General features: G+C 36.9%; 1 protein-coding gene across 7 annotated transcripts in view; it reads right to left on the bottom strand.

Moving 5' to 3' along the window:
* Positions 1 to 26,840, bottom strand: part of fgd4a (FYVE, RhoGEF and PH domain containing 4a) — a 129,591-nt gene that overhangs the window by 60,453 nt on the left and 42,298 nt on the right. For 6 of the 7 annotated variants that reach the window (XM_015353045.2, XM_015353042.2, XM_006633703.3 and 3 more), the window contains one exon: positions 707 to 790. In XM_015353045.2, coding sequence (XP_015208531.2) covers positions 707 to 790 — 84 coding nt within the window. Of the gene's footprint in view, positions 1 to 706; positions 791 to 7,490; positions 7,614 to 26,840 lie in introns of those variants that run through there. The other variant, XM_015353048.2, reaches the window with a different exon arrangement.

Raw genomic sequence — 26,840 nt, 5'->3', positions numbered from 1 at the left:
GTGTTCCCGAGTGACAAGCATATGAATATGAATACTCCACAGATAAAGTAATCAAAATCAAAAACAACATACTAATTGTTTTTCACACAGTAACAACTGATGTACAGCTATGCTGGGAAATATATTGTGAATCTTAATTAGAACATACACTCCTGCGTTATAAACAAGTACAGTACTATGATGCAATTGCAGTTTTGTCTCTCTGTTGGCAAAATTACACATCTGACAGCTCTGCAAAAACTAAGATCTGTGAACTACGTGGGTTCAGCATGACTGTATACATGCACCCTCAATGCTGACAGGTGGGTTAATAATGATGGAATACTTAGTTAACATTATAATAACTCCTTTACATTTAACATATTAAAAGCACAAATAATCCCTAATATTAGATTTTTGATTATATTCTAAATAAACAAGCTACAAAAATTTTAATGGAGAATTATATTTTTGACACAGGATCATATACATTAGGGAGGAAATATCTTAAAATATCGATCATTCAATATGTGTTTGAGAATATTTTTGTAATAAACAGGTATCTCCCAAATGATGAAAGCATCAAAATTGCATGATTATCTCTTTACTGCTTATTGGCTTTAATATCTAAACGCCCTAGTGTCTTTATTAATACTACAAAAGAACAACTATAAGAAAGATTTAATCAGATTTTTAAAGCTAGAGAACAGACAGCAGGTGTTGCTACCTTTAGCCTGAGCAATTTTCAGTCCCACACAAGCTGCTTCATCTGAGGTCTTTGAGGAGAAACAGTTCTGTTTACTTTTCTTATCTGAAAGAAAAAAGAGACACAAAATATTACATAATGTGTAAAGAGGTGTACAACATAGATAAGGATTTCCTTGCGAAATCATATTTAATTTGAATACTGTTTGTTGCTAACTTACAGAAGCAGCTTTATTAGACTCTTGTGGTGAAGTCTCAAATAATTTCTGTTGCCTGAGATGAGTGCATTTCCTGTGCCTGTACATAAAGAAACTAAAATACAAGTTCAAAGGTTTGAAAAAGAAATTAATTCAGAAAATTAAGTAAACAGAGTATGAAGTAAACCATGTCACAGAAAAGGATATCACTTCTCTGCAGTTGGTTAAAACTATTTTAATTCCAGTACTTGAGGCCGGTCATAATTAAATATGTGAGGACTGTGAGAAGTCCATATGCAAATGTTAAAAAACCTTACAAGGTATCACCAAAGTTAATCCTCAGATCTGCTTCAGGATCAATTGAAGGCCCCATGAGCACAAGTGTGCGTTTAGTTCAGAATAGGTATTTCTTTATGCAAAAGATGTGGGTTTCCTGAATAAGCCACCTAACCTCACTGGTGAAAAAAATTCATTGCTATCAAGTAGAGGGTTGACCAAATCCTTGAAACAATTAGCTAATGGCAAACAATCAAAAAGTTCAGTCCAAATAACGTCTTATTGTCACCCTTTTGATGATCTTGTGTTACACAGTTTAATACTGTAAATCACCCTGTTTTGCTACACCTTGTAAGCACTTGCACTTCTCAATGTGACCAAAAAGTTAAACTTTTGACTCATTTGTCAAGAGAACATTCTTTCAGTAGTCATGTCAACTGACAAACAAGAGATAGATAATGTTTTGTTTTTTTGACAGAAGAGAAGTTTTGTACCTAGCTACTCTCCTATGTAAACTATTCCCATTCAGTCCTCTCCTGATGTTGAGGCTTGAATACTGACACTTCGTAGTAAAAGGGCCTGGAGATCCTGGGATTATACCCTGGGGATCCTTTTGACTTCTTGGATGGTTTTCCGGGTTGCTCTTGTGAAAATCTTGCCAAGACAAGATTGACAAAACAAGACTGTACAATGATGTATAGTATCATACCGGAAAAAGCCAATCTAGGTTTTTTACACAATATACATTTCATAAATAAGAAACCAAGAGTTTCAATTCTTTAATGGAAAGTCAACATTTTTCACTCCTATTTAATGTCAAATAATTTTACCCTCAATTGTGTGCCGTTCCAGAAGTATGACTTTCTCACATAGACTTGATCTGCTGCAGTTTTAGAACAATATCTCGATTTAAAACCTGGGTAGAGTCAGCATATATTTGTAAACTTTGCCTTTGTAATCCTGCTGTATCAGTGGATGGATGGAGCCCCAAATGTTTAGACATATTTTTAGAACCTCATCTATACAGATAAGCATCAACAAATTTTATTCTGAGGTCCTCTGAAAGCTCTTCTGATTGTGGCATGATGTGCACTAACCTACAGTATATGGTGAACAACAAACTCCCAATGTGTCTGATTATTATACAGGACAGGGCTACACAAAAGAAAAGATCTGTGTTTAATCAGACCCTTATGATGATAAGAAATTCTAATTTCCATAATCATACTGGAGGATGACAAACTTTTTCTTGATACTGTACAGCCCTAAGGAAATGCAAGCTGGCTTTCAAAATAAGTTAAGTAAACAAATATGTTTTGCCTTGTAAGAAAAAGGATAAGAAAACTTACTGCGGTATGAACATCTATCTTTCCATTTTCTAACATCTTTACAGGGTCAATACAAGGATGTGGAGGAGCCAGAGTCTATCTCGGCAAACAATGGGTGCAAGGCAGGGTACACCCTGGACAGGATGCCAGTCTATCGCAGGGCACACACAGACACAAACACACATGCTCACATCTGGGCCAATTTTCACAGAAGCCAATTAACCTACCAGTATGTCTTTGGACTGGGGAAGGAAACCCACATGAACATGGGGAGAGCATCCAAACTCCACACAGATAGCACCCCAGGACCCCAGCACTCTGAGGAAGCAATGATAACCACTGCACCAACTTGCCACCCAGGGTATGAACCGTTAAGAGAGAAAATACAGGTATGCTAGTTTAATATTTACAAAAACAATTGATAATGTCTAATTTAGCGTTCTTTGCAAACCTGGAGTTAGCCATTTAAGTTAAGATGTAAAGAACCTGGACAAGGATGACTGTGTTTTGGAGTTCTTGGGAATCTGTATGACTAGATAAAACCCTCAACTTGCATGTGCTTTGAGAAAGGGCATTATATTTGGAAGCATTTGGATCTTTCAGGTCAAGGACACACCATTTAAGAAAAGGTTTTCTAAAACTATTTTAAATGGGTATAAGGCACTCTAAAATAGAAAGGCTTATATATTATAAAGTCAGTGCTCTGTCCACTGTTAATACTGTATTATAGTTTTATTCTCTACCTCCTAACAGTGCCGATATATCATGTTTCTGAACCCCAGTACAGCACATTAACAATCTTATTTAGGTGATGAAAGCTTGTCAGTGTTCCCAGCATGGGGTCTCACTTAATTTGGACAACTCATTGGCCATTAAAGATATGCTCTTACAGAGCAAGGATACCTCAGCATGAGATGAAACCTAGGGCACCATGAACAACATTAGGAACAAAGCCTTCTTCCTTCTGGTTTCACAGCCTGTCCTTGATTAGTGCTTTTTCAGAGCTACAGGCAACACTTTGACAGACTGTAATGTGATTGAACTGTAAATATTTTAAATCCTTGTGGACATGCCCCAACCTCATCAAGGGTTTCCTGCTGTTAGTCAAGACCCAAGGCTTGTTAAATGTGCAGCTCCTGCCTGCACCATTATGTTCTGTGAATTTAAAATAGTTCAGACAATTAAGTCAATTGTGCCTTTAGAATTTACGAAAGCTCCTCATTGCAAAATACTGTACATAGCATACTCTCCAGCATTCCACTTTGCTTTATAATATACAGATACTGGTTATGATTGAACCAAGAGAAGGAAGGATGTTTCAACAAGTTTCATTACATCTACTGTATATATACTGTACACATACACGAGTGGCAGTATATACAAGAAGCTTCAAACTTTCATTAATAAGGCACAAGTCATGTGAGTCAAAAATCTACTTTCCTGTGTACAGTACATTTTAAAAGCTTGCAAATATATGATTTACTTATATTTGTATGAATCTTTTGATTAAATTATGAGAGCTTTCTTTATATTGTGTGTATATTAATTATCTGTCACCATTTCAAAAACCAGAAGAGCAGACCCATCTAAATTGTTATGTTTCTGCTTATCATATATAAAATTAAAGTTAGCAGCCATGGACATCTGTTTCACTCTTATTATTATCAGGGAGGCATGACTAACTTTGACCAGTGACCAAGGTGTAACAGCTGTCAACTGCAACTGATGCTCAATTTGTATACAAGATGAATAGAGGTTTCTGTTATTAGCTTAGTGGAATGGTAAGGGCTAATTCATATTCACATTATTATAATCCATTATGAGAATTAATCAAAATAATCACTCTTCAAAAACACAATATTCCTGAAAGATGTTCCTTGTAAGACATAAACAGCATATGTATGTACAGTAGTTGCAATAATGAAATCTCTGCAACCTTATATTAACCCCTACGTTCACACAAATACATATTCATTATGGATTCATTATGAAAATACTTGAAACACTGACAAATGTAACATTTGCAAACAAAACTGCTGACATTCTTTGTTTGAAACAATAAACCTAGTTTTGAATTTCTTCTACATTTACGGGCAAGTAGCAGTAAACATTCCTGATGAAAGAAATGAGTTCTGACATATAAAAATAAGGCAAACTGAGGTAAGGCAATTTATGCTTAAAGGCTTTGGAAAGTGAAGGAATGGGCCTACAGTCTACAAGACAGCAAAACGAGGTACACTCGCCAAGAACTCGAGATACTCAAGAGACAACACCATTCTCTTTTGCATAATATTTGCTAATACACTAACCAGACACAGTCGTGTTGTGTTATTGTTTGCTTTTAAAAAAACCTTAAACTCGCCCAGCATGTGAATTTGTTGAGGTGAGAAAGGGTTTAGCATTCAACAGAGCTTGAGATGGCCTGTGAGTCACCATTATGCAGCAGAGTACTATCAATACCAGCTGCATCTGTAAGCCCCATTTAGCTTGTGTATAGTCTATGTTCACACCTTCTACTACACTGGCTGAGAAAGCAAAGCTGGGTATTGCAGAGTCCATGAGAAAGGACCAGTGAAAAACGAGATCAAATTGCAACGGATCTTATTCTGTTAACCTTGAGTTAGCAAAGGAACGAAAGAGAAGACCAAAATGAGAAGTGACAAACAGCAAAAAGGGAAGCAAGAGGCATCCAAATGAGCAGTGCAACCCCTCCATGACTGTTTTGTGACCTGTGGGTGAGAGCTCCACAGCAAGAGTCACACAGATACTGAAGTGAAAGATAAATAATATTTTGGAAACACAATTTGGAGACAAAGGTCCCCCTTGCTTTCCGTTCACAAAAACCACCACGCAAGGGTGACAGTAGTAAGGCAAAAATCAGCTGTTGAGAGTGAAGAATAATCACACTGGGAAAAGGGTCTTTAGAAAAAAATGTGAGGTTTTAGGGGTACAAAGTAAAAAAACAAAACCTTGTAAAAGAAGTCTTTTAACAACAACAAAAGAAACCAAGATAAAACCACACAACCTTATACCTTTACTCATTTCCAAGACACTATTAGGATCTGTTTTGAATTCCTTCCCAATTCTATTTACTATCTCAGTTTAGTAATGAGCTAGAAATAATCCACAGTGTTTAGTTGTTGTTAAACATAGGATGAAAAAGCAGAAGTTATCATTTACTTATACCTTTGTATTTCTGAAAAAATGCAGAGAAATAAAGGAACACCAATATAACAGAACTTAAGAGAGAGACATTACTTTAGTGTCTTAACTTTCAAAGGAGGACCCTGAGGCTTTCTTGCTTTCTTTAGATAATGTGTCTATCTTTCTAGTTTTCCACTGACATGTTCTATTCATAATTGTTTACTGCATCATCATAACAATAATCTATTCAGCCACCTATAGTCATCTCTTTGAATAGGGTCGAAGAGGAGCTGGAGCCTATCTCGTCAAGCAACTGATGCAAGACAGGGTACAGCCTGGACAGGATACCAGTCCATCGCAGAGCGCACAGAGATGCAAACATGCTCACACTCACACCAGGGTCACTTTTTCCAGAAGCCAATTAACGTACCAGCACGTCTTTCGACTGTGGGAGTCCAAAGCACATGGAGAAAACCCACATGAACATTACAAACTTTACACAGATAACACCCAGTGCTGCAGTGAAGCAGTGTTAATTACCTATAACAATAATGATCATTTTTAATTTAGATAGCACCTTTCATGATATTACACCTGAAGGTATTTTACAGTACAATAGAAACATGTAAAGACAAATTAATACTGTACATTAAATTAAACAGAATTAAAACCAAGTGTATACAAGAACGTTTTATGACAGAATTTGAAATGACCTTCAAATTTCTCAACTTTGGGAGACAATTTCACCGCCTTAGAGCAACAGAAGAGAAAACATGGTATGAACCCCATGGAACTGAAAGAAGGCAGAAAAAGAGTGGAAATAATGTTTAAGGGCATTGCATGGTATTGCTAGAGGGGTAACAGCTCACTGATCTAGTCAGGTGCCAAACCATTAAAATATCAAGGGGGTAAAACTCACAAAAGTGAGTTGTATTTCGAATTTTATTCTGAAATCCTCAGAAAGCTAGCGCAATGAGACTGTAACATGCTCATGCATGTTAGTATAAGCTAAGATCCAAGCAACGAACTTGTTAAGGATACAGTATGTTTCGAGGATTCACCAGCAAACACTGCCTGCTAATTAATACTTTTGCCATTTCCAAATTAGATTTGTATGTAAACTCACACGAGCAATTTTCACTTTCACAACATTACCACCAAGAGCTTTACACACGAGGCACTAATAATTTATGAAATACGTACAGTATGTTCATTACTTCTGTTAATAACTGAAATTATTAACATCACTTAACTTATTATTAATTAACAAATAAAGTTAACCTATTTTCAAAGCCATCCAAAGATGGAGCCATATTCATAAACCACTAACCATCACATTAAGATCGCACCTACTCTGCTATTAAGAAAACAGCTTGTTATCTGTTTACCATATCGTTTTGGTTGACAGTCTGACATCTAATTTTCAGAATATCCAAAAATGTTTGTCTCGGTTTTTCCCTGTCTCTGGCAATGTAATTTAAGGGACATTCAAGTACAACACCACCCTCTGAACTATAAACATAAAATAATCAAAATATTATAAATGAAGCCACAGGCTACGAAGATGATCGCATTAAACACATCAGTTCTGTCACTCTAAACAAAACTTTTTTTTAAAACAGAAAGTAAAACTAAGACCTTGGGAATATTATATTTCTACATTAAACTTGTTTCCAGTTATTAGAAGATCAAGACTTCAAAATTAACTTGCAAATCTGTACACAATACATACAGTATTTTTCTCTCTATGTGAAGCAAGTTTGAAAAACAGGAAGAAGCTAGATCTATGCATCTTAAATCACGTTCACACTGAATTTCCCTTTTAATTATTGAAAAAGGAGAATGACATATCTACCTGTACCTTTACAAGCAGGTCCAGAATCCATACGGTACCTTCTGTGTAAGTGGTTATCCATTGCATATGGCAATTCAAAATGTAAAAGAAGAGTCTGTTTAGTTTGTTTGCTGAGTACTTCCTCACAGGTTGCTGTTGTGCTTCAAATGACTTGCAGGACAGATCAGTTCCTAACAGTGCTCTGTGGCGTAACAGGGCAAGTACTGTCAATGGTTAACATGTAACTGCTCTTGCAGGTTGTGGCTACTGTATGTCAATAGCAATAATAACTCAGTTTTGTCTTGCTGGGCAAGACAAATTAAGACATGCAAGAACTTCAGTAGCTGTTTCTCTCCCAGTATGTTGAGTGAGTCTTAATTGAACTGACGTGCTCTCATGCCCCCTGTCTTGTAGAACGTAACCAGGGCATTAAAAAAAACTCTCCCACTGTGCTTTGAAAATGTAAAGGTTTATGTCAGACATTAACAGGATACTTTCTTCTCTTTTTAACTTTCAGCATTCTATAGACAGGCTGTTACTTCCTCTAGAATATTCAGCATTTTATCTGTACACCTGAATGTTAATTTTACTAATTTCAATCACATTTATAGGCTTTTACTGCAAGTTGTTGATAACAACAGGAAAGCAAATGCACTGTTTTGGCTGAGGCATTCCTATCATTTCCCCGCTAGTTTGGGGAACAGCTGTTCAGCCTGTTTAACTGGTTATTTTTCAGACTGAGGCAACAGGGCAACAAATGGCAACAAAAATTCCAGTGTGTAGTTTTGTTAGAATTACCTTTACTGGATTGGAAGATACAGTAATAGTGTAAATGTATTTAGTAAACAAAAAAATAGGAAAGGGCATTCTATAGATTTAAGCTGTTTGCAAAATTGGCTTATCCCAGATGAATAGATCTGTTCAAACGTTTAACTTAATCACCTTATTAAACATCACAAATTATGCTGGCACTCCTTTGCAGTTTCTTTTAAAGAAGACTGTCTTTTTATTATTATATTATAGTCAGCTGACTACATTATATCTTGTGAAGACTCATCTACATTCTTCTTTTCCTCTTAATTTAGCATACACAGAATTCAATTTACAGTAAAACAAGTAGCCTTCTTTCAAACTAGAGCATCTATCCTGCCCTGTATCAGTGTTTCAGGAACAATGAGGCTACGTCAAAACTGCTGTCAGTAAACGTAGCCGTCGACAGGAGTCATTCAAGGAGAGAGGGCTAGAAGAAACATCTTCACTCAGTAGTGATGATCTGTTCTTGGATACAACAGCTGTGGAGCCTTTCCAGCACAGCTGATGGAGCAAATGTTTTACAGCAATGCTTGAGATACTCAAAAAGAAACAGTTTGGCTGCTACTAGTATGAAAACAACTACAAAAGCACACTGATTCTGGTGCACCACTGACAAGCTAACCCTGCTTATTATATCATAGAAACCCACATGAAAATTGATTCAATAAACATAAAGAGGGTCTTCTCAGTATAAGACATGATGAGGCGTTATATTTGTTTAACTGGGAATGAAAACTGGTCAACAATGCCAATTTAATTGTGAGCATAATGCAGAAGGAAATACTAGAGACCACTTCTGTTCTGATTGTCCCTGTAGAATATACTGTGATAGTGCACTCAGGGATTCTGAAAAGTGCTCTTCTTTATCAAGGTTTGATTAAATTCAAAATACTTTACTCTTCCCCAAGGGAGGTTTTTTTCTCCGTACACCATACAGAAATGTGGAAATAAAAAGTTAAATCTAGCATCCATTGCTGCCTGAGAAACACCTTACAAGTTCATTTATTATTTTCAGCTTCCATGATTTCTGGTGTTTTCTTCTGGTATCAGCTGAAAAACATTTGAAAATAATCTCATAACTCCGAACAACTTCTGTACACAAGTTTTTTGGCTCCAGGAATTGAAGGAATTCTGATTCAAGGAAAGGTTTAATTTCTTGTAGTATTTTATGAGGGCAAAGAATATTATCATGTTAGAATGTTCATTAGGAATGAGGCTGAGATTAATTGCCAAATTTAAAAGACTTTAGAGAAACGTTCTGTAATTCTGTAGTAGTAATCACTTAAAATGCTAGAGTGTTAATTCTAAGGAATCAAAATGGCATGGTACTCTTACACATGATCCACCATTACAACCCAAACAGAAAACGTACAAGAGTGTACAAGAATAATGTCCCAAAGCAGAATTTACTTCTAAACATCTTAGTAATTACAGATGTATGAAGACACATAACTCAAATGTGTAAACCAAAACTGATTTTAGTTTTTTTCAGGTGTCCTTTAACTCTCTTCTTGCCTACAAAAATTTATAGTAGTTAAAATGTTACTGCACTAAAATAATAACATAATCAAAGTCTTTGGCGCATCTCATTGTGACTCCTTGTTTAGATTAATTTCATTTATTCATTTCAGCTGACACAGAACGAAACCAGACTTTACATGACTGGACAATGAGACCTGAACCCATCACAAACAGGGCTTTCATGACCAAACCCTGATTAGTAAAGCTGGTAATGATTCTGTTGTTTCTGTTCTTAATTTCCTTTCATAAAGAGCTGTTTCCACAACAGCTGTTCAGTGTGGACAGACATTAACAAAGAAGTACAGTCTAAGTGATTTCTACAAATAGCTGGTTACAAACATAAATGAAGAAATTAAATTATAAGTAGAAAGAGGAGTCTGCTGTGTCTGTCCATTTCCTAAATATTACAGACGTCCTGATTTTTAATCCTGTAATTAGAAGGATTCAATATGTCTTTGATACAATTTGATACAAGTGTCAAACTTTAATTCTGTCATAATACAAAGAACCGAACAGTAGAATCACTCTAAACAGTACATTACAGTTAATACAGTATGTGTACATGATGAATCACAGATATGTTTGTATTGAATATCGCAGTATGTCACACATAGAAAAATAAATCTGAGAGGAGGTATTCATTTTCTAACAGCACATGCCAGACAGAACACCCAGTGCTGATTTTTATGGAATCTAAAACTCTTGAATCTAAGATATATGTCTTTATTAGTAAATAAGGAAAATAAAATATCCTAAAGTGTTAAATTGAGCACTATCTTAACAATTCATTAAGATATTTAACTAAAAAGATAAATTATTTCATATTAGTAATGGCGGTAACATATACTGTAAATGACTGAGTGTCTAACAGAGGTGATATAAAAAAAGAACACAAAGCCTTATCTTATTAAAATACAACAGCAGTGTAATAAGCAAGTTTAAATTGTGGATTGTGGGAATTGTTTTCCTATTATACTGCCTTTTTTGTTTTCTGTTGTTCAATGATTTACAAAATTGGTTTATAAAAAATGACAGACATTATGGTTGACCTGAAATAAAAAACAAAACAAGAAAAACAAAAATAAAGAAAAAACATTATTAATAAATCATTATCATTTGATTGTTATAAGTAATGACTACTAAAATATTCAAAAGGATACCTTACTCTTTTCAAGGAACAAATTCATTTTTTTCTGGAAAACTAGACCAATGTTTAATGAACAATAAAATGCAAATTCAGGTCATCCCAAAAGCACAAAAGAAAAAAGACTGGAGATCCATCAACAGATCTAGATCAGTGTAGGCTTGTCTTACCTTAGGCTATTTTCAGGCTGGAAGTGTGCTGGACTTCGAGGATAAGTCAATCTTTCCATCTATTTAAGGCTTTTTTACCCTCAATGTTTGCTTTCTATTCGTCTACTGGATGTTCCCCATTTTGTTCATCTGATGTTTCTGTAGCATCTATAGTTTCTGTGAATGCTTTTTGTGTGTTTTTGCATTAACCTAAACTCCTGGAGTCTCCTGTACTGATGTCATTGTTTTTTTATTATTCCTTATTTGTCTCTTCTTGTCTTTCTTCCTGTCAGAAGTACATTTCTCACAGAAACAATTTTTTTGCCATTTACTAGGAATGTAGTCAAATCATGTCTGGGTCACTATTAATTCTCCTTTCGATCAAGACCCCCTATTATTCCTTTTCTGTTCTTCTAATGAAAGCTTTGCTATTTACATTACTATCCAAAACAGACCTTGACTTTTAATCTAACTGCTATAGCAAAAGTCTACAACACAGTAAAACAAAAACGTTTCTCATATGAAGTGAATATATGGAAAATTTTAACTTATTTCCTTAATATGAATTTTTGTGACGTACTGAGAGACTTTGCAAAGTATGAAAAAAAAATACATTTGTTCTGTGTAGATTTTCTTGACAACCTACCATATATTGAAAAAGTAAAAACAGTCATGTCACTAGCTTCAGTAACAAATATTTCCAGTATTGTTATAATTACTAAGTTGTAATTAAGTTAGATAAACAAATATGATTATAGTAAGGACTCCAAGTATACTGTATATAATCTTAAATCTTGTTTTATATTTACATTAATTAATTTTATATTAAAATAGTCTTCAATCATGTTTTAATTTAACATTTTAAACACAGAAGTTAGCTGATGTGGTATGGCTGTGAGGTTTCTGAAACAGTTGCTTAGCTGAAAGAAAAACAAAACATGTTTGTCTTGTGCTGTCCAAGAAAGGAAGTCTATTATGTTGTATACTACATTGAATCTCTGTTTTTAGAGATTTAAAAAAAAATGTGAATTAAAGTGATATATGAGATTTTAGGTTACTTTATTTTTCAGCTTGTTAACAACATCTAGTATAACTGACGGTAGACGAAAAGAAGTCTTATATTAATACTTAATATATGTGTTGTCTGAGGTTGTGAAAACCCCAACATTTTTCTGACATTGCCAAAATAAAAGAAAACGAAATATCCAACATAATGGTCAAGAGTCCAGATCTTTGATTCCTTGTAAGAATAATTAAAAGTTAAAGTTGATACATTTGTTTAGGACATCTGTCCTAATTCTCAAAAAGAAGTGGCTCAATTAATGACTTTTCTTATACAGTAAGTTACGCAACGACAGGGGACATTTCAAAGTTTTTCTTCTCCCATTTTGTGAAAGAGATTTTAAAAGTTACACGGTTCAAAGTTAACAAAAGATATCATACAGGAAGTAAGGCAATGAAAAAAATTAAAGATTTTGTTCTCTTCCTGTTACCTAATGTTTAGTGTAATTTTATTCTTGGACAGAAAGAGTTGAAAAGAAAGATTTGCGAGCCGCATTGGGGATCTCAGGCTGTAATGAAACTAATTCAACAAGTCTGTGCAGCTAGATTTAATCTGACTAAAGGTCAGGATCAAGTTTACCCCTGCCAAGGTCTTTGAAAAAGTTTATTTCAAAGCAGTGGTAGTAGCAGCACTGCTTCAGCTGCACTATGTTACTAAAGGACCACCAGGGACACATGCATTTAAATGTCGGCCTGCACAAAATTATAATTCTTTTGTGCACCTAACATAACGATACAGCTCACAACATAAGAACTTTGCTTGAGAATGGCATGCATCTGAAAGAGAGTCATTCAGCATGTCTTCAATAAGCTCCTTTATCCAAGTGCAGCTCCAACAATTAAAAGAATGTGGCAAATTACAGCTCTGAGCAAGGCTCTACAAGCCGAGTTTGTGCAGCAGATTGCTTGTGTCGGATTAGCATGAGGTCTACGTATTTCTCAAGTGGCCTGAAGAAGGACTGACATACAGTATCATTATGATCAAGCTCTCTCCTCTCCTTACAATGGCATGGGACTGTGCTAGAAAAAAGCAAATAAGCTTCACCAAATACTGAGAATGTACAGTATTTCAGTACTACATGAATTGGGGTAGTCTGCTTAACCATGCACTGTTTTTACTGTAAACAGCTTATGTGGTGAACCACTTCTTTAGTTATTGCAGAACCAGCTAGCATGTATTTTTTGCTGTCTGCTAAGAATTCTTATTGATTTGGCTGAACACTTCTCAGTTTTCCTACCACTTCTGCGTAGAACGTGACAAACAGTGGGGTTCCCCAGGACTACTGTGGGACTCGTTTTGTACTTCCAAGAGAGCCAACAAATGCTTAACGAGGAAGTGAACTTTCTCAGGAGACAGAATTCTTAGAAATAACCATAAAACCTATGCCATTTGTCCTATCACACAGTAAAACTGTTAAAAATAATTCATAAAAATGTTTCAGTCGAACAATGATGTACAGTCATCTGGAAACTCTCTTTCAATGGCATTCCTGATTTTTCCTCTGAGGTCTCTCATCAAACCACTGCCCTATTCTGGCCTATTAAGCTTCTAATTTTTGACAAGGTACTGTACAATCCTACAGAGAAATAAGGTTCCCAGGGGAGTAACTGACCTGAATTGAAGGGTTATCAACCTGCATGTACTTTTCAGCCACATTATTGTTTAGTTCAAACTTACAGACCTTGCAACTACATTCAGATTATTAGAATCGCAAATGCAGCAAATTGTATTTTGAGGACAAAACATCAAAACTATAAATTGCAACCAGTTATAAATGAGCAAATAATTATAGAACTAACACATAAACCTCCAGCTGAGTGCTGATTCGGCTTCATGCACTTGACTGATTACAGAGCCCTACTGCATAAGCTCCTAAATTATTTCGCAATATGAATAATATTGATCATATTGGTATTTTTTTTAAAGAGAAAATTCATTTGGAATAGCGATGCAATGAGCTGCTGCTTTGTAAACAGCGAAAATGAGTTACTCTCTGTTGTCGATCAAAGCACTGCTTCCACAGCACCATATTCTAATATGTGCTTTTAGCACAGCTCGATCGACTAGAAAGAAACTCCGGGTTAGAAATTGTTTGTTAGAATTAGCAAACATATCTTACTGTACTCAGGGAGCTAATAAATAAACAAAACAACATGTTTTATCCTGAATGAGTGTAGATACAGTGGCTAGTAAAGCCACATCCGCTACATTGAAGCCCATGTATCTACAAGCATCCCTTCACTGCTGAAGAGGCATTTTAGCTAGATCACTCGCTTGAAAAACCCACGGTTAAATCTGCCCCTCACACACACTGCCCTGTAGAAACAAAGATGAAATTCGCTCGAACGACATCAGAGTGCAGGGTTACATGAAAGCTGACCTTTATTGCTGTTGTGCACTGCCAGCACAGGATGAGACACAGCGCTGTTGAAAAACAAAGGCTTCCCTCACAGCCAGCATAGAGCACTCGGAGGACACAATAAGCTCTGAACGAGCCACGCTACAATAACGTAAACTCCATCTGGTCAAAACAATACCCAAAATATGCAAATACTCAGACAATAATAAAAAAAACAGCACGACAGCATGAAAAATAAGATGAAAAGCCAAGCAGTTACAAATGAACGGTACCACAGCGGATTTTTACTCACTTCTGTTGCCACAGTCTGTGTGGGCACTTCTTTCATTTTAAAGTAATGCAAGACAAAAACTTCCAATGTGTCTTCTAAGCAGTTTCTGCTTTCATCGTTTAACCAATATCACCAAATTGTGACACTTCCTCTGTTGTCACCGAGAGAGAAGCTCTTCAACAAAACCAGCAGGCTGGTGGAAGAAGGCTCACAGAATGTTAACAGCGAGCCTTGATCGAATAGATCTTCAACAAGAGCCTTATCCGTGGGGGTTTCAGAGATGTACAAGCCATCAGCACAGCGCTCGCTAGGTTACACTGGCCACTGCTAAACAAGCAGCAGCTTTTCCAAACCTGCCCAGTCTCAGTCACTGCAGAAGCCCTCCCTTCTCAAACAAAGCGCACTCCTGCCGCTGTGAATCCAGCACATCGGAGCAAAAAAGAAAAACCACACATCTTGCGTTGCAGCATGTTTAATGCAAGGAGTTCATTCCTTCAGTTATATGTTTAAATAGATCATTTGCATTAACACATCATTTCATTTCACATACTCTAGTGAGGATGTGGTCTAAGTGATAATGATATCAACATGTATATACCGTTGTTCTGTCTATTTAAAGAAAGAAATGTAGGCAGCTTTGAAACAGCGATGGAGCAGCAGCAGCAGCACTGACCTCATACAAACTGGCATGACCGTTCATTGTGACATCTGTGTTTGCTTCCTCAGTCAGAATCTCCATCAGCACAGTTCCAGCGCCGACAACTTAGCACAGCGCTAGCTGCCCCCTCCTTCCTTCCAGACACCTTCAGCACTTCAGCAAGGATTATCACATTCCGACAGAGTGAGGAACATATGGCCGCTTCTGAGGAAAGAGCATCCACTCCAGCCACTGGCAGATCTCTTGCACTGCCTCTCTCCTCCTTCTGCTTTCTGCCTGGACGGCGCGCCTGGGAAACAATCACAGCTATTGTGCTTGCTTCTCAGCGGCGCAAGTTCTTACAAGGGAGAGACTCGCGGCCTCCTGCTGCCACTGGGCATGCCCGGCAGGTGCTGACCCCATTTAAAGAAGAGGCGCTGACTGAGCTCAGAACTCACAGAACTGGGCAGAAAGGCTGGTCTGCGGAGGAGGGGATGGGGGTGGAGGTCAGTTTCTCCAGTGTTTTGAGGCATGTGACAAGACCACAAGACCAAAAAAAAAAAGAAACTCCAGGCCAGTTGCTGAACGCAAACAAAACTAAAGTTAAAAGGTAGAATGTAGGCAGGAAATGACAAGCCTGAAGCACAGACATGTGACTTCAAACTCCACAAGAAGATGGCATTCTTAAATCTTCCTGTTCTAAAAAGTCAGCTCTCTTCTAGCCTACTGCTAATTTAATTTAATTTATTTATTCAGTATACTCGTAGCAAAAACATCTGCTGTACATAGTAAGTAAACATTAATGATATTTTAAACATTAATGTATTTATTGAGCTATATTAACAAACAACGAATGTGAATCAATCAGAGCACCAGAGAACAGGAAAAAAAAACTACAGTACATGTGCAGAGATAAGAAATAACAACAGCTCAAAAGCTAGGAAATGCCAGAAAGGCAAATGGTTGGAAAATTAGCTTAGAATAAACTACCTTTACAAAGTGTACATGAAGTTTAAATGCATTACAAAAATCCCAATTATGTTAGGAAATAAACTTAATGTTTATTAATTTGACCCTTTCTCAAAGGTTTACAGCACGTCACCCAGTGTATGAATATGAGGGTTTTCACTGGGTGGAAGAAGACAGATACTCCTAATCTGAGGAAGGGAGAGCAGTGGGCCTGGTTTCCCTGATACAGAGAAACACTCAGTAAGATGACGCCTCCTGTAGTGTCTCTGACTCCAATAATGATAAAAAAGACACACACGATGTCCTTATGTCAGCTTTTACTAGCAAACAAAGAAGGTAGATTAGAAAATATTACAATATTAAATAGAAGTTAAACACCTGCAATTAATGTAAAACTCTTGGTAATGTACTATGTGCTGCCGTAAATATAAATAGTAATAGCTTGTCAAGCAATTCATTTAAGAAAGTTAATGACAAATTTTCCAGCTTTTATATCAATTCAATTGGTCAGTTGGATGAATTCAGGCACCACAACAAACTGGGATCCTCTTTAACATGACTGTATTAATAATAAAAGTCAAATGTTGTAACTGTTCTGTTTAGCAACATGTGATGAACACTCTCAGTCAGAGTGTGTTATTTTCACTTCCTTCTGTGGATTTTGTCCTCCTTTCCTGTGTGTGTGTTTTTTTTTTGTAATTAGTTTTGCAGAACCTATGGGCAGCCTGTCATGGTGTCGTTAATGGCTTCATCTTGCCCTCCACAGACAGCCCACAGCTTCCACTGTAACTCCACCACGCAACACACGAGCTCACTTGAGTGCACTTCCGCAGTATCATTCCGATCTGGGTTTCATGTTGTCTAATTTAACTTGTCAGCTAATGGCCCTTCATCCCCACAGATTGGCCGCCTGAGGAAATGGAGAGATCCGCTCAGACCCCCTATTGTTCAGGGCCACAGCTGGGTGCTTTATGTGGTTCTGACCTACTGGCTTTCTGAGTGACAACTAATGGCTGGAGGAGGGCTTAAACAATTGCCAGTGGCTACACAGGCCATTTGACTGGGCAATAATGCTGCTAAAAAGCTATGATTAACAGTGGAGAAACTGCTTAGATAATTGTAACTTGGCATCTGGAGCTCCTGTTGGTTCTGCTTACTTCAATTAAGCCTTGATTGTACTGGAAGCCGGGAAATATTAATGTCTTGCCATTACACACTGCATTTAGTCATGCTTTGTGCTGTATGGGAATGTAGATGTGCTATAAGTCTGAATACTTGAAATTCACATCCATAGGATAACCTCAAAACCTTGAAAATCTCTCCAGGAAATATTAATAAAATAATCAGCCTCAACCAACAGGACTTTAATCTTCGCTGCTTTTCTAACACTAATGGGCCTTGCTCCAGATACCCTTAATCTTACTTCTGTAAGAAGATTAAATAACCTTGCATCTCAAGATTAAAGAATGCCAAAGTGACCCATTATGCTTCAAATGGTATATTTAATAAAAAATGTTCTGACCTAGAACACATTTTCGGTGAGCAGAGTGCATTTTCTTATAGTTTGTTAATAATGTTAATAATGCTATGGGTGTTTTTTTATAAGGAACCAACAGGGTCTCAAGGAAAGTCCCTTGAGAGAGAGTCTTGCTCATTACCACAAAGTCATTATTTTTTCTGTCTATGTGCTCTATTAAAAAAGTTCAAAAGGTCAGGATATTTAGATGAGCCCCTGCTCTTTAAAATACATCTGGTATTGCTAAGTAATAGATCACTGACTGGAATTTATATGAATCTGTTGCAAAGACACAATCCTACAAATCTAGTGGACTTTTTTCAAAAGCACAACAAAGACTTTAAACATGTGCAGCCAATCTCCATGTACTTGCTTCACTAAAATGTTTACTTTTTAGTGTTTTCTGCTCATCATGCTTCACTGTTGTTCAGCTAAATTACTTACTGCTAAATTACTGGTTTGAAATTGAGGTATTACTCAAATTAAAAAGTCATAATTACACATTTCAATGTAAAGACATTTACAGCAAATACAGTAGGAACAAGTATTAAACAAAAACATATCTATATTATATAGTGTAAATATTCACAAAGTCGACCATTAAAAAATCTAGACAATCAACACAGCTTCAGTTTTTATAACAGTTTTAAACCTATAACAACTGTATTTATTATTTTTCTAATTAGAATTCTAATTCAGTATTTTTCAGTATTCAGACATTCAGCACAAAGTATTTCAAGTAAGCATTATAAGAATATAATCAAATAAGAATTATAAATACAATAAGGTATACTTGTTTTCACCATGTGGTTACAAAGCAAGAACCTAGAAGTAAATTAAACAAAAATGTAAACCCACACACCAGTCCAAGAATGCAGACCTAGTACAAGATTCCAGCCTTTAAATCTGCACTGGTTCCCTCCTTTCTGCCTCAGAGAAATGTAGTCTTTAAAAGTGCAGCTAATCACCTATTATTAAAGCGGAGCGGCACTGATTAATGAGAAATGGTCACACATTATTTATCTGAAGGCGGTAGAGTGTTGCAATACTATTTGCTTCACTGCTCAGGAATCAGGAAGCACATATTCAGACTTTAAATAATACATGTCAATATTAGTCCTGTATAAGTATTTAAAGGAATCCTACTGAAAAAGATCTTATTTCTGTCACAAACTAAGTACACACAGAAACAAGAATTAAGTTAATTTAAAATTTAAATAGTTAAATCAGTACTTTACTTTTCCACCAAAATAATAGGCCAGAGTGACCTTCAAAACACTTATCTAGTGAAGTGTTCACTGTCTCAGAATCTGTTCAATGTAAATGCCAGTCTTCCTTGCAAAGTATCAGGACATTCACAGCTTTCTTCACCAGTTCCGAATGCTCTTAAATAAATCGTTGAACATTTTAATTGAAGCAAGCTGAAAGGGGGTGTGTGGAATATGCTTATTCACAAACATTTTTCACATGATCATAATACTGGGATATGTAGCAAACTTTATTTTGAGATAGAATGTCAGACTTTTACACAGCAACAAAAGTTGTTCTGTATGTGTGCATGTTAAAAATAAATGAAGCAAAATATAATAATTTCTTAGTCCATAAAAAATAAGATTGCTGCTATATAATGGACAAACCTTTATAACTACAACCCCTATTCTCATTTATATTAAACAGCATACAGTATATGAATGTAGGATTTTTATTTTGAAACTTCTACCAGGCCATTTAAATCCTCAGTTTGGCAAACTAACTTTCTGATACATTTTCAAAGAACCGTGAGCTTAGCTTCATTCTTAATAGTAGTTGCGCACTTTCATGACTACTGAACAAGTGAAAATAGATAACGACCAATCTCATTTCAAAGCTTCAGTCAGGTTTCTTGGCAAAAAATTTGCCAAGTCCATAAAAGTCTGCTGACTTTTGCAATGGAAGTACACAGCACATACAGTTCTATCTAGCTCCTTGCGGATATGTGATTTCTTGGAAACACAGGTACTGGCATTGGAAAAAAGAGGAGGTTGCCAAACCACAATACAGGAAATGGCTTTTAAATTCAATACTCTATTGCAGAGATTAAAATCCTTTTGTTGACATGTACGACATGAAAATATAACAAAACAGCACCATAGATCCAAAAATCATAAGAATATCCATCCATTTTCAAACTGTTTTCCCCAAAATTGAGGTCACAGGAAAGTACTTCTCCTGGCAAGCAACAGGCACAAGGCAGGGTACACCCTGTGCCGGACACTAGTTCATCACAGGGCCGTCACAGACACACTCACACCAGGGCCAGTATGTGTTTGGACCATTGAAGGAAACCGGAGCACCTGTAGGAAACCCATGTGAACACAGAGAGAACATACAAACTCCACGCAGACAGCACCCCTGGTCCAGAATTGAAACCAGCACCCCAGTGCTGCGAGGCAGCAATGCTAATCACTGTGCCACCACCCTCACATGAACGTCTATAAAATTATTTTGTTTTAAGCTATTTTTTGCAGAAACCTTCATACTATATCCATGAGAATTTATTTCGAGTTTATTCTGAGCACTGCGAGTATAACTCACAAGGAATAGTTGCACCCATCACACACGCTTGTAATTATATTGCAGATGACTAATCAATGGTTTGACTAAGGTAGGGTACTGTACATACAATAAATAGGGTACTGTACTAGGCATTAAAGTCTTATAAATCATGGAAAATGTTTCAGGTGCAGACTATGCCCTTGCAAAAGCATATACAGTAGACAACATACAGGAAACTTTACTAGTAGCATAAATAAGTACTTGCTTTCCCGTGTGGTCACCTGATTACATCTAGGGAAAAGAGTTCCATGAACATTATCATAAACAGAAGTAGAGATGAATTTGCACCAATACTAAGTGTGTGTGAGGAGATTCTGGTACTGTACAAATCCAAATCAAATCATCTATGACCAAAAGTAGAAATACACTAATATACAGCAGAAAACCACTGCATTACACCGCTTACTGGTCTCAAAGATCCTGTTTGGACCCAGAGAACAATCTCTTAGCCAGAACTCCTTAGTGCTATAGGAATTGAGTGTGGTAAATACTGTCACATGGCACGTACAGTAGCTTATTAATGTTATGGGATTATCACTTTATTTATCTGATGGCTGACAGAAGTCTCTAGTCTGGGTTGTAAACCCAGGCACAGAAACCAGGATTAGCTCAGACTCAATAAACTGCAGTAGCCTGAATAGGGAAATTACCTTTTTACAATCAAAAGAAAGGTTACAAATATGCAGAAGCCATTTTGCCCGCCTGTGTTAACAAAAAGAAAGGCATTCATATTATATTACCACATAACACAAAAACAGGAACTGAAAAAATAAAAAAACATGATTTCAAAGCTTGTTGTTTCCTTGTCTACATATCTAGAGAATTTTTGAGAGCACATAAAAAAACTTGTGTACACTGGCTATTATTATGATGGTTTGCAATAACATTTTTAGGAAATGCCTTCTTTTGCAAAATAGTTATGCATTGGAAATAAATGGAAACTCTCCAACCACATCTCTAGGAGGCTGATTCTTGAACATGTGGATCCTGGCAAAATATTTTCATGGAAAATGTCTGAATTTATCAGAACATATTAGAAAAATCAATAAAGGTGTAGGCTATGGGGTGTAATAAAGATGTAGCTTTAAAGTTGTCTTTTGAAACATAAGAGCAACTTCTCAATTTCTTTTCAAATTCTTAATATATGTTTCAAGACCTCATAGTCTCTTCTGCCCAAGACAAAAACATGGATTGATCTTTCTGTTCTATTCTGAAGTGATCTCAGAACACCAATACCCATTTTGTCATGTGGATGCCAAAACTGAACAATTAAATGTCTTACCAAAGCATAACTGCCCTCGTTTTAATTGTATACTTTTCACTATACAATGCCACACAGGTGTTCCCAGTCATTGCCCTGGGGGACTGGTACAGTATGTCTGTAGGCTTTCTTGATCTTTTTAAGCTCCAGCCCCTAAAGAGAAGCTGTAGAACTGGTCCAATTAATTCAGTAACGAGTTGATTCCGTGTGTTATGAGCCCAGCTGGACATGGAAACATGTGGACACACTGGCCCTCCAGGAGCAGGATGGGGGTCCTGTCTGAACATCTTGCAGGGCTTTTTATTGCTCCTCCAGATTGCTTGCTAGTGTGTTAAAAAGAAAACCTCTGCCTTGAGAACCAACCTCCACAAATGTGATTCCAGCAGAGCAAATTCTTTCAAGAGAGCAGAATATAAATGAAACCCACCTATCATTAAATCTTCAGTCTGTAACAAAACACACCACCTGAAAATACCTTAAAATAATCTCTTTACTTCATCAGTAGCTAAACTGTAAGTCCGGTATAAAATATACTGTTATTCTACTGTATTCACAACCCTCTTTATATTCCCACAGAAGTCCTTTTCCAAGGAGCAGCCATGTTCTACTCACGATGTTTATCTTTATATGGTAGGAATCTCTTCCTTGTGTGTGGGTAGAGTCTTCATTTAAGAATCCAAGTGTTGAACAGCCCACAGAAAGAGAGCCACTGGAGATCCAGCTGGGTGAAACCCAGACTCCTCCAGGTTGGTGAATCGGGGCTCTCCTCCACCTGATGATGAGGCATTTGTGTTTCCTCGCAGGACCAGACCACAGGAGGATTTGGTGGCACTTCTCGTTGCCCTGGTAGCCTGTAGTCAATGGGAGTGGTAGAGATGGACATCCACCAGAAGGACAATCTTTCCTACAATATCTTGAGATCTGCTTGCTCCTGTCTTGAAGGACATCTGACTGGATGAAAGCCTGAGCTTCTCTCATGAAAGCATACAATGCTCTCTTGACACGTTATGCTTCCTCCAGCTGGAAGATCCCATCATTGAAGGATCTCATCACAGGAGTGATCTGGATTGGTAGCAACTGTGAGTGCTGCCCGGATGGTGGTGAGGTGGAAAGCAAGACAAAATGGGCAGATCATGGGTTGGTGTACATGTACATTCACATATCATGCTTGGAACAGAAGTGCACAAAGTTGACTGACGAGTTGTCAGAAGTATGCTGACGAATTATGGCTTCTCTGCAAAACAGAAATAACAGTTTTCTACATTTCAAGCCGTAACACCAATGCTATGATGGAAAGTAAAGATTCTATCCAGCTTGAACCCCAGGTAGATTGGTGTGCTGGAGAAAGTGGGTGACAAGTTGGTTCCAATGAGTCTGACAGTGGTGTCTGTTTGCTTCCCCATAGTTCAAGTGCAAAACTGAGGAAGGAGGTTTTCTGAGTGTTGAGACAGAGTAGCTACTGAAGGAAAGAGGTGTGTATAGTCCTGATGTCCTTTTCGAGAGACTTCAGAGACCTTGCTGGTGTAAACTACGCTCATCAGGGTTAGCTACTGCTGACAGCAGAAACTTCTTAAAATACCCTTGCCTTTTATAAAAAAAGAAAATACATCCTCTTTCCTCTACAGAATTAAGTGGTAAGAAAACTGTTTTACACTTAGCATAAGTAATGCTTAATTCAATCAATTCACCACACCACAAGCACTACATTCAGATAGTTTGAACTTTCCACTTTTTTCTAAAGGTTTTAAGTAAAAAACCTAAGAAAGACTGTTTCATTTGTTTAATTTAAAAACTTTGCATTAAGCACACCAACCAGTAAAGCACAAATCCAGTGTCTCAAGATGTAGAATGCAGAAGATAATTGAGGCCTCAGGTTGAAATCAATTTCTTTCCGGTGTTACTCTCTTTGTCTCTTACTCCAGGAACTAGATATCTGTATTTATTTCCATAGCAACACTGGTTTCACAACCTTACACTCTCAGTTTTAGTGACCTCTGATACATACATACATCTGAATTGTTTCTAACTTAAGTAATGCTGGCATGTTTATTTGGAAAGGTCAAACACTTAATTTTCTAAGAGGAAATTTGTATAAATGTCATAAATATGTATTATTCACAGCTTAATACCACGGTTTAAACAAATAGCTGGGGGTCAGTTCAAATAATTAATATAAAAGGCTTTGCCATTTAAGAGACATTTAAAAGACTTGAATGGAACAAGTTAATGTCTTACATTTTCAGAACTGATATAATGAAATTACAATTGCAAAAAGTGTAATTTTCAGTTCTCTTTTGATCTGATACCATTGGGATTCTTTCCACATTGAAGAGAAGATGTTCCTTGGTTCAAATATTTAGAAAGCCTAGACAGAAGTGTTGAATTTCTTTAAAGGGCTTCTTTGAAAAAAAATACCTTGGCTTATCATACATTTACAACTGATAACTTTCAGAACATAAATTCTACAACACAGCAGTATTAATTATTGAACGTTCTATTCAGGATTATCTGTACAAAACAAGTTCAGAATGAATAAGTATGAGTTTACAAAGATATTTTAATATTAATGCATTTAATTCCGCAATTAATATTCTACTCACAAAGTGTATACATGTACGCATTAGAGCTTATGAGACGAGAAAATAGTATGAATGCGATTGGAACAGAAAAGCACAGTGCTTACAGGAATGACAAATAACCCAAGGGTACTTTCAAAGTAAATCTACTACTGTCACAAGAGACAAACACTATCTCCCTAAAGGGAAGCATCAGAAAACTCAAATCAGCATAATTATAACTCATGCATAATTTCACACACTGAAACAGAGCATCTATGACAGTTATTATGTTTGAAAACAGCAACAAGAAATCTAGAACAGCCTTCAGTGTTTTTCTAAAAATGAATACAGCTAATTGCCAGTATGAATATTGCCAGTGCAGCAGTTGTGACTGCAGTTTCTTATGGACACAAAGCTCGACAGCCAGTATCACAAGCAGAACAAGGCCCTTTTGGTTCAGTCCCAGCTCCGTTTATCAGCAAGAGGATTATGGATATCCTGTCTCCTCAGTATAGATCATTTCCTGAACTTCTACAGGGCTGAGCTGAAACAGGCAGCTTATGCAACACAATTCGCGCAGCCTGCCTTCCACAGCGCAGAATGGCAATCAGCCGATAATGAAAACCCCCACAGGTCTTCTGTTGTATTGTAAAGCTGCAATGCTGGCTTTGTCCCAGTTTGTAGAGCACACTCTACTCCCATCCTTGGCACAAATGACAAAAATAAACTTTCAACTGAAACTCACACGTTAAACTTTAAGATAGGGCTTTCCAGCCCAGCTCCTGCTAAACTACAGGGATCTCATGTTTCCACTGCTACTAAACCGAACAACCTGTAAAGCAACAGAAGATTAGTGTGATTGTGAGCTCCTGACTGAAGGCATCTTCAAAACAAAGTCCTGGGGCTCTCCAAGTCCTGGGCAGACATCTTTAGCTTTTCTCTATTTCATTCTATTATAATTTTATTGGAGCTACTCTGATTGATTTTCAGCTCTGGGTTCAAATAGCCAATTAAGGATCGATTCAGTAATTAATGTACAGTACTGATACTGGAAAGAACAAATTCCTGTGATGGCATGGACTGGATGAACTTAGGTTGCTTCCTGTATATTTTCCCTGGATGAAGGCTTTAAACCTGCTTAACATGATGTAAAGAACAGTGATCAACAACAAAAAGCACAAGATATCCAATAGTTGACCATTGGATCAGGGCTTTGATAAATACATTAAGACTAGGAAGGATTCAGACATTAACTGCTTAATTAGCAGGTTAAGGTCTACTGAAATGGCCTCTCAAAGGCATTAAGATGGCGATGATTTAAAGAGATCTAAAAAGGCCTCCAGACTTGTGGCCCTTGAGGATAGACTGTAAGAATGCCTTGTTAAATGTGGGATTCCCTCAATACATCAGTACAACACAGGAAAACTCTTCTAGAATTTGTTCACTAACAAAAGGGTAAATTAAATCTTATCCATACAATTTTATTCTAAGGATTTATCCTGTGTGTCACAAACTCTCTTAGAGAGAGAAAAAAATCATTAAATGGCGACTTCAATGGAAAGTTTAACCCCAATTTCCTATATTGTTTTCCACAGGAATCGCCAATTATTTTTTTCTATTTGCATCTCTTGATTTGCCATTGTCAATTGTTAAAATCCACACTGACTACCGTCCCCATCCGATTAGCAATCTTTTTATTTTTTCATGACTAGCCCTAAGCTCAAACAACAGTATCCTAGACAGAAAACTAAAAAAAACACTTTCCCTGATAACTCTGCAAACGTTGTACAGCAATCCAAGGGATTCCAAAATGAGTATAAACCCACCCAAACCCTGTGGCATTTGACCAATTACGGGGTCAGATTTTGCTGGCTTCCAGTCACAGCCGGCTAGCCTGAATCAAGTCCACTATGTTGTCCAAATGTATCTACCAGTCATACTGTACTTTTCTGAAATCTCTTAAATAAACACTTACTTATCTGATTGCGTTACACACAATTTAAAGTCTTTGGATCCCGGGTCTTCCCGAAACATTCCAAATTACATGATACAACTTCTCAAACCAAGCATTTAGACTCCATGAAACTAATGTCAGTAAGATGTTTCCATTTGTCTTTGACCCACAGCAGTGGCTTTTTGGTCCTTTAGCATGTGTAGCAAAGTAAAACCAACAATCCTGCCTTTTTGTGAATTAAAAGCAGTGTGGTAAGCAGTTCTTGGGAGAATGCTAAAGTAGATTAAGCACATATGTGTGATTCTACAGAAATGAAATGGGTGGTTTTCACTTTAGGCTGTTTGAACAACAAGATGCTAATTAAAAAACAGCCCCATATTCTAGTTGTTAAGGGCTCAGATCTTCATGCAGTAAAATAATTCCTTGGTAGTTATGCTCCAGGAGTCTAAAACTTTGTGGAGCTGCATAATGAGCACTAGCTGGGCAATGTGCCAGCTCCATGTGGTTCCCGCTGCAGTTGTTTATAAGAGCCACACAATGTGAGCATCACTAGCACTGCCTCATAGG

This window comes from Lepisosteus oculatus, chromosome 7 (genome assembly GCF_040954835.1).
Source record: "Lepisosteus oculatus isolate fLepOcu1 chromosome 7, fLepOcu1.hap2, whole genome shotgun sequence".
NCBI classification, from domain to species: Eukaryota; Metazoa; Chordata; class Actinopteri; order Semionotiformes; family Lepisosteidae; genus Lepisosteus; species Lepisosteus oculatus.
This window is presented reverse-complemented; position numbering and strand designations above follow the sequence as displayed.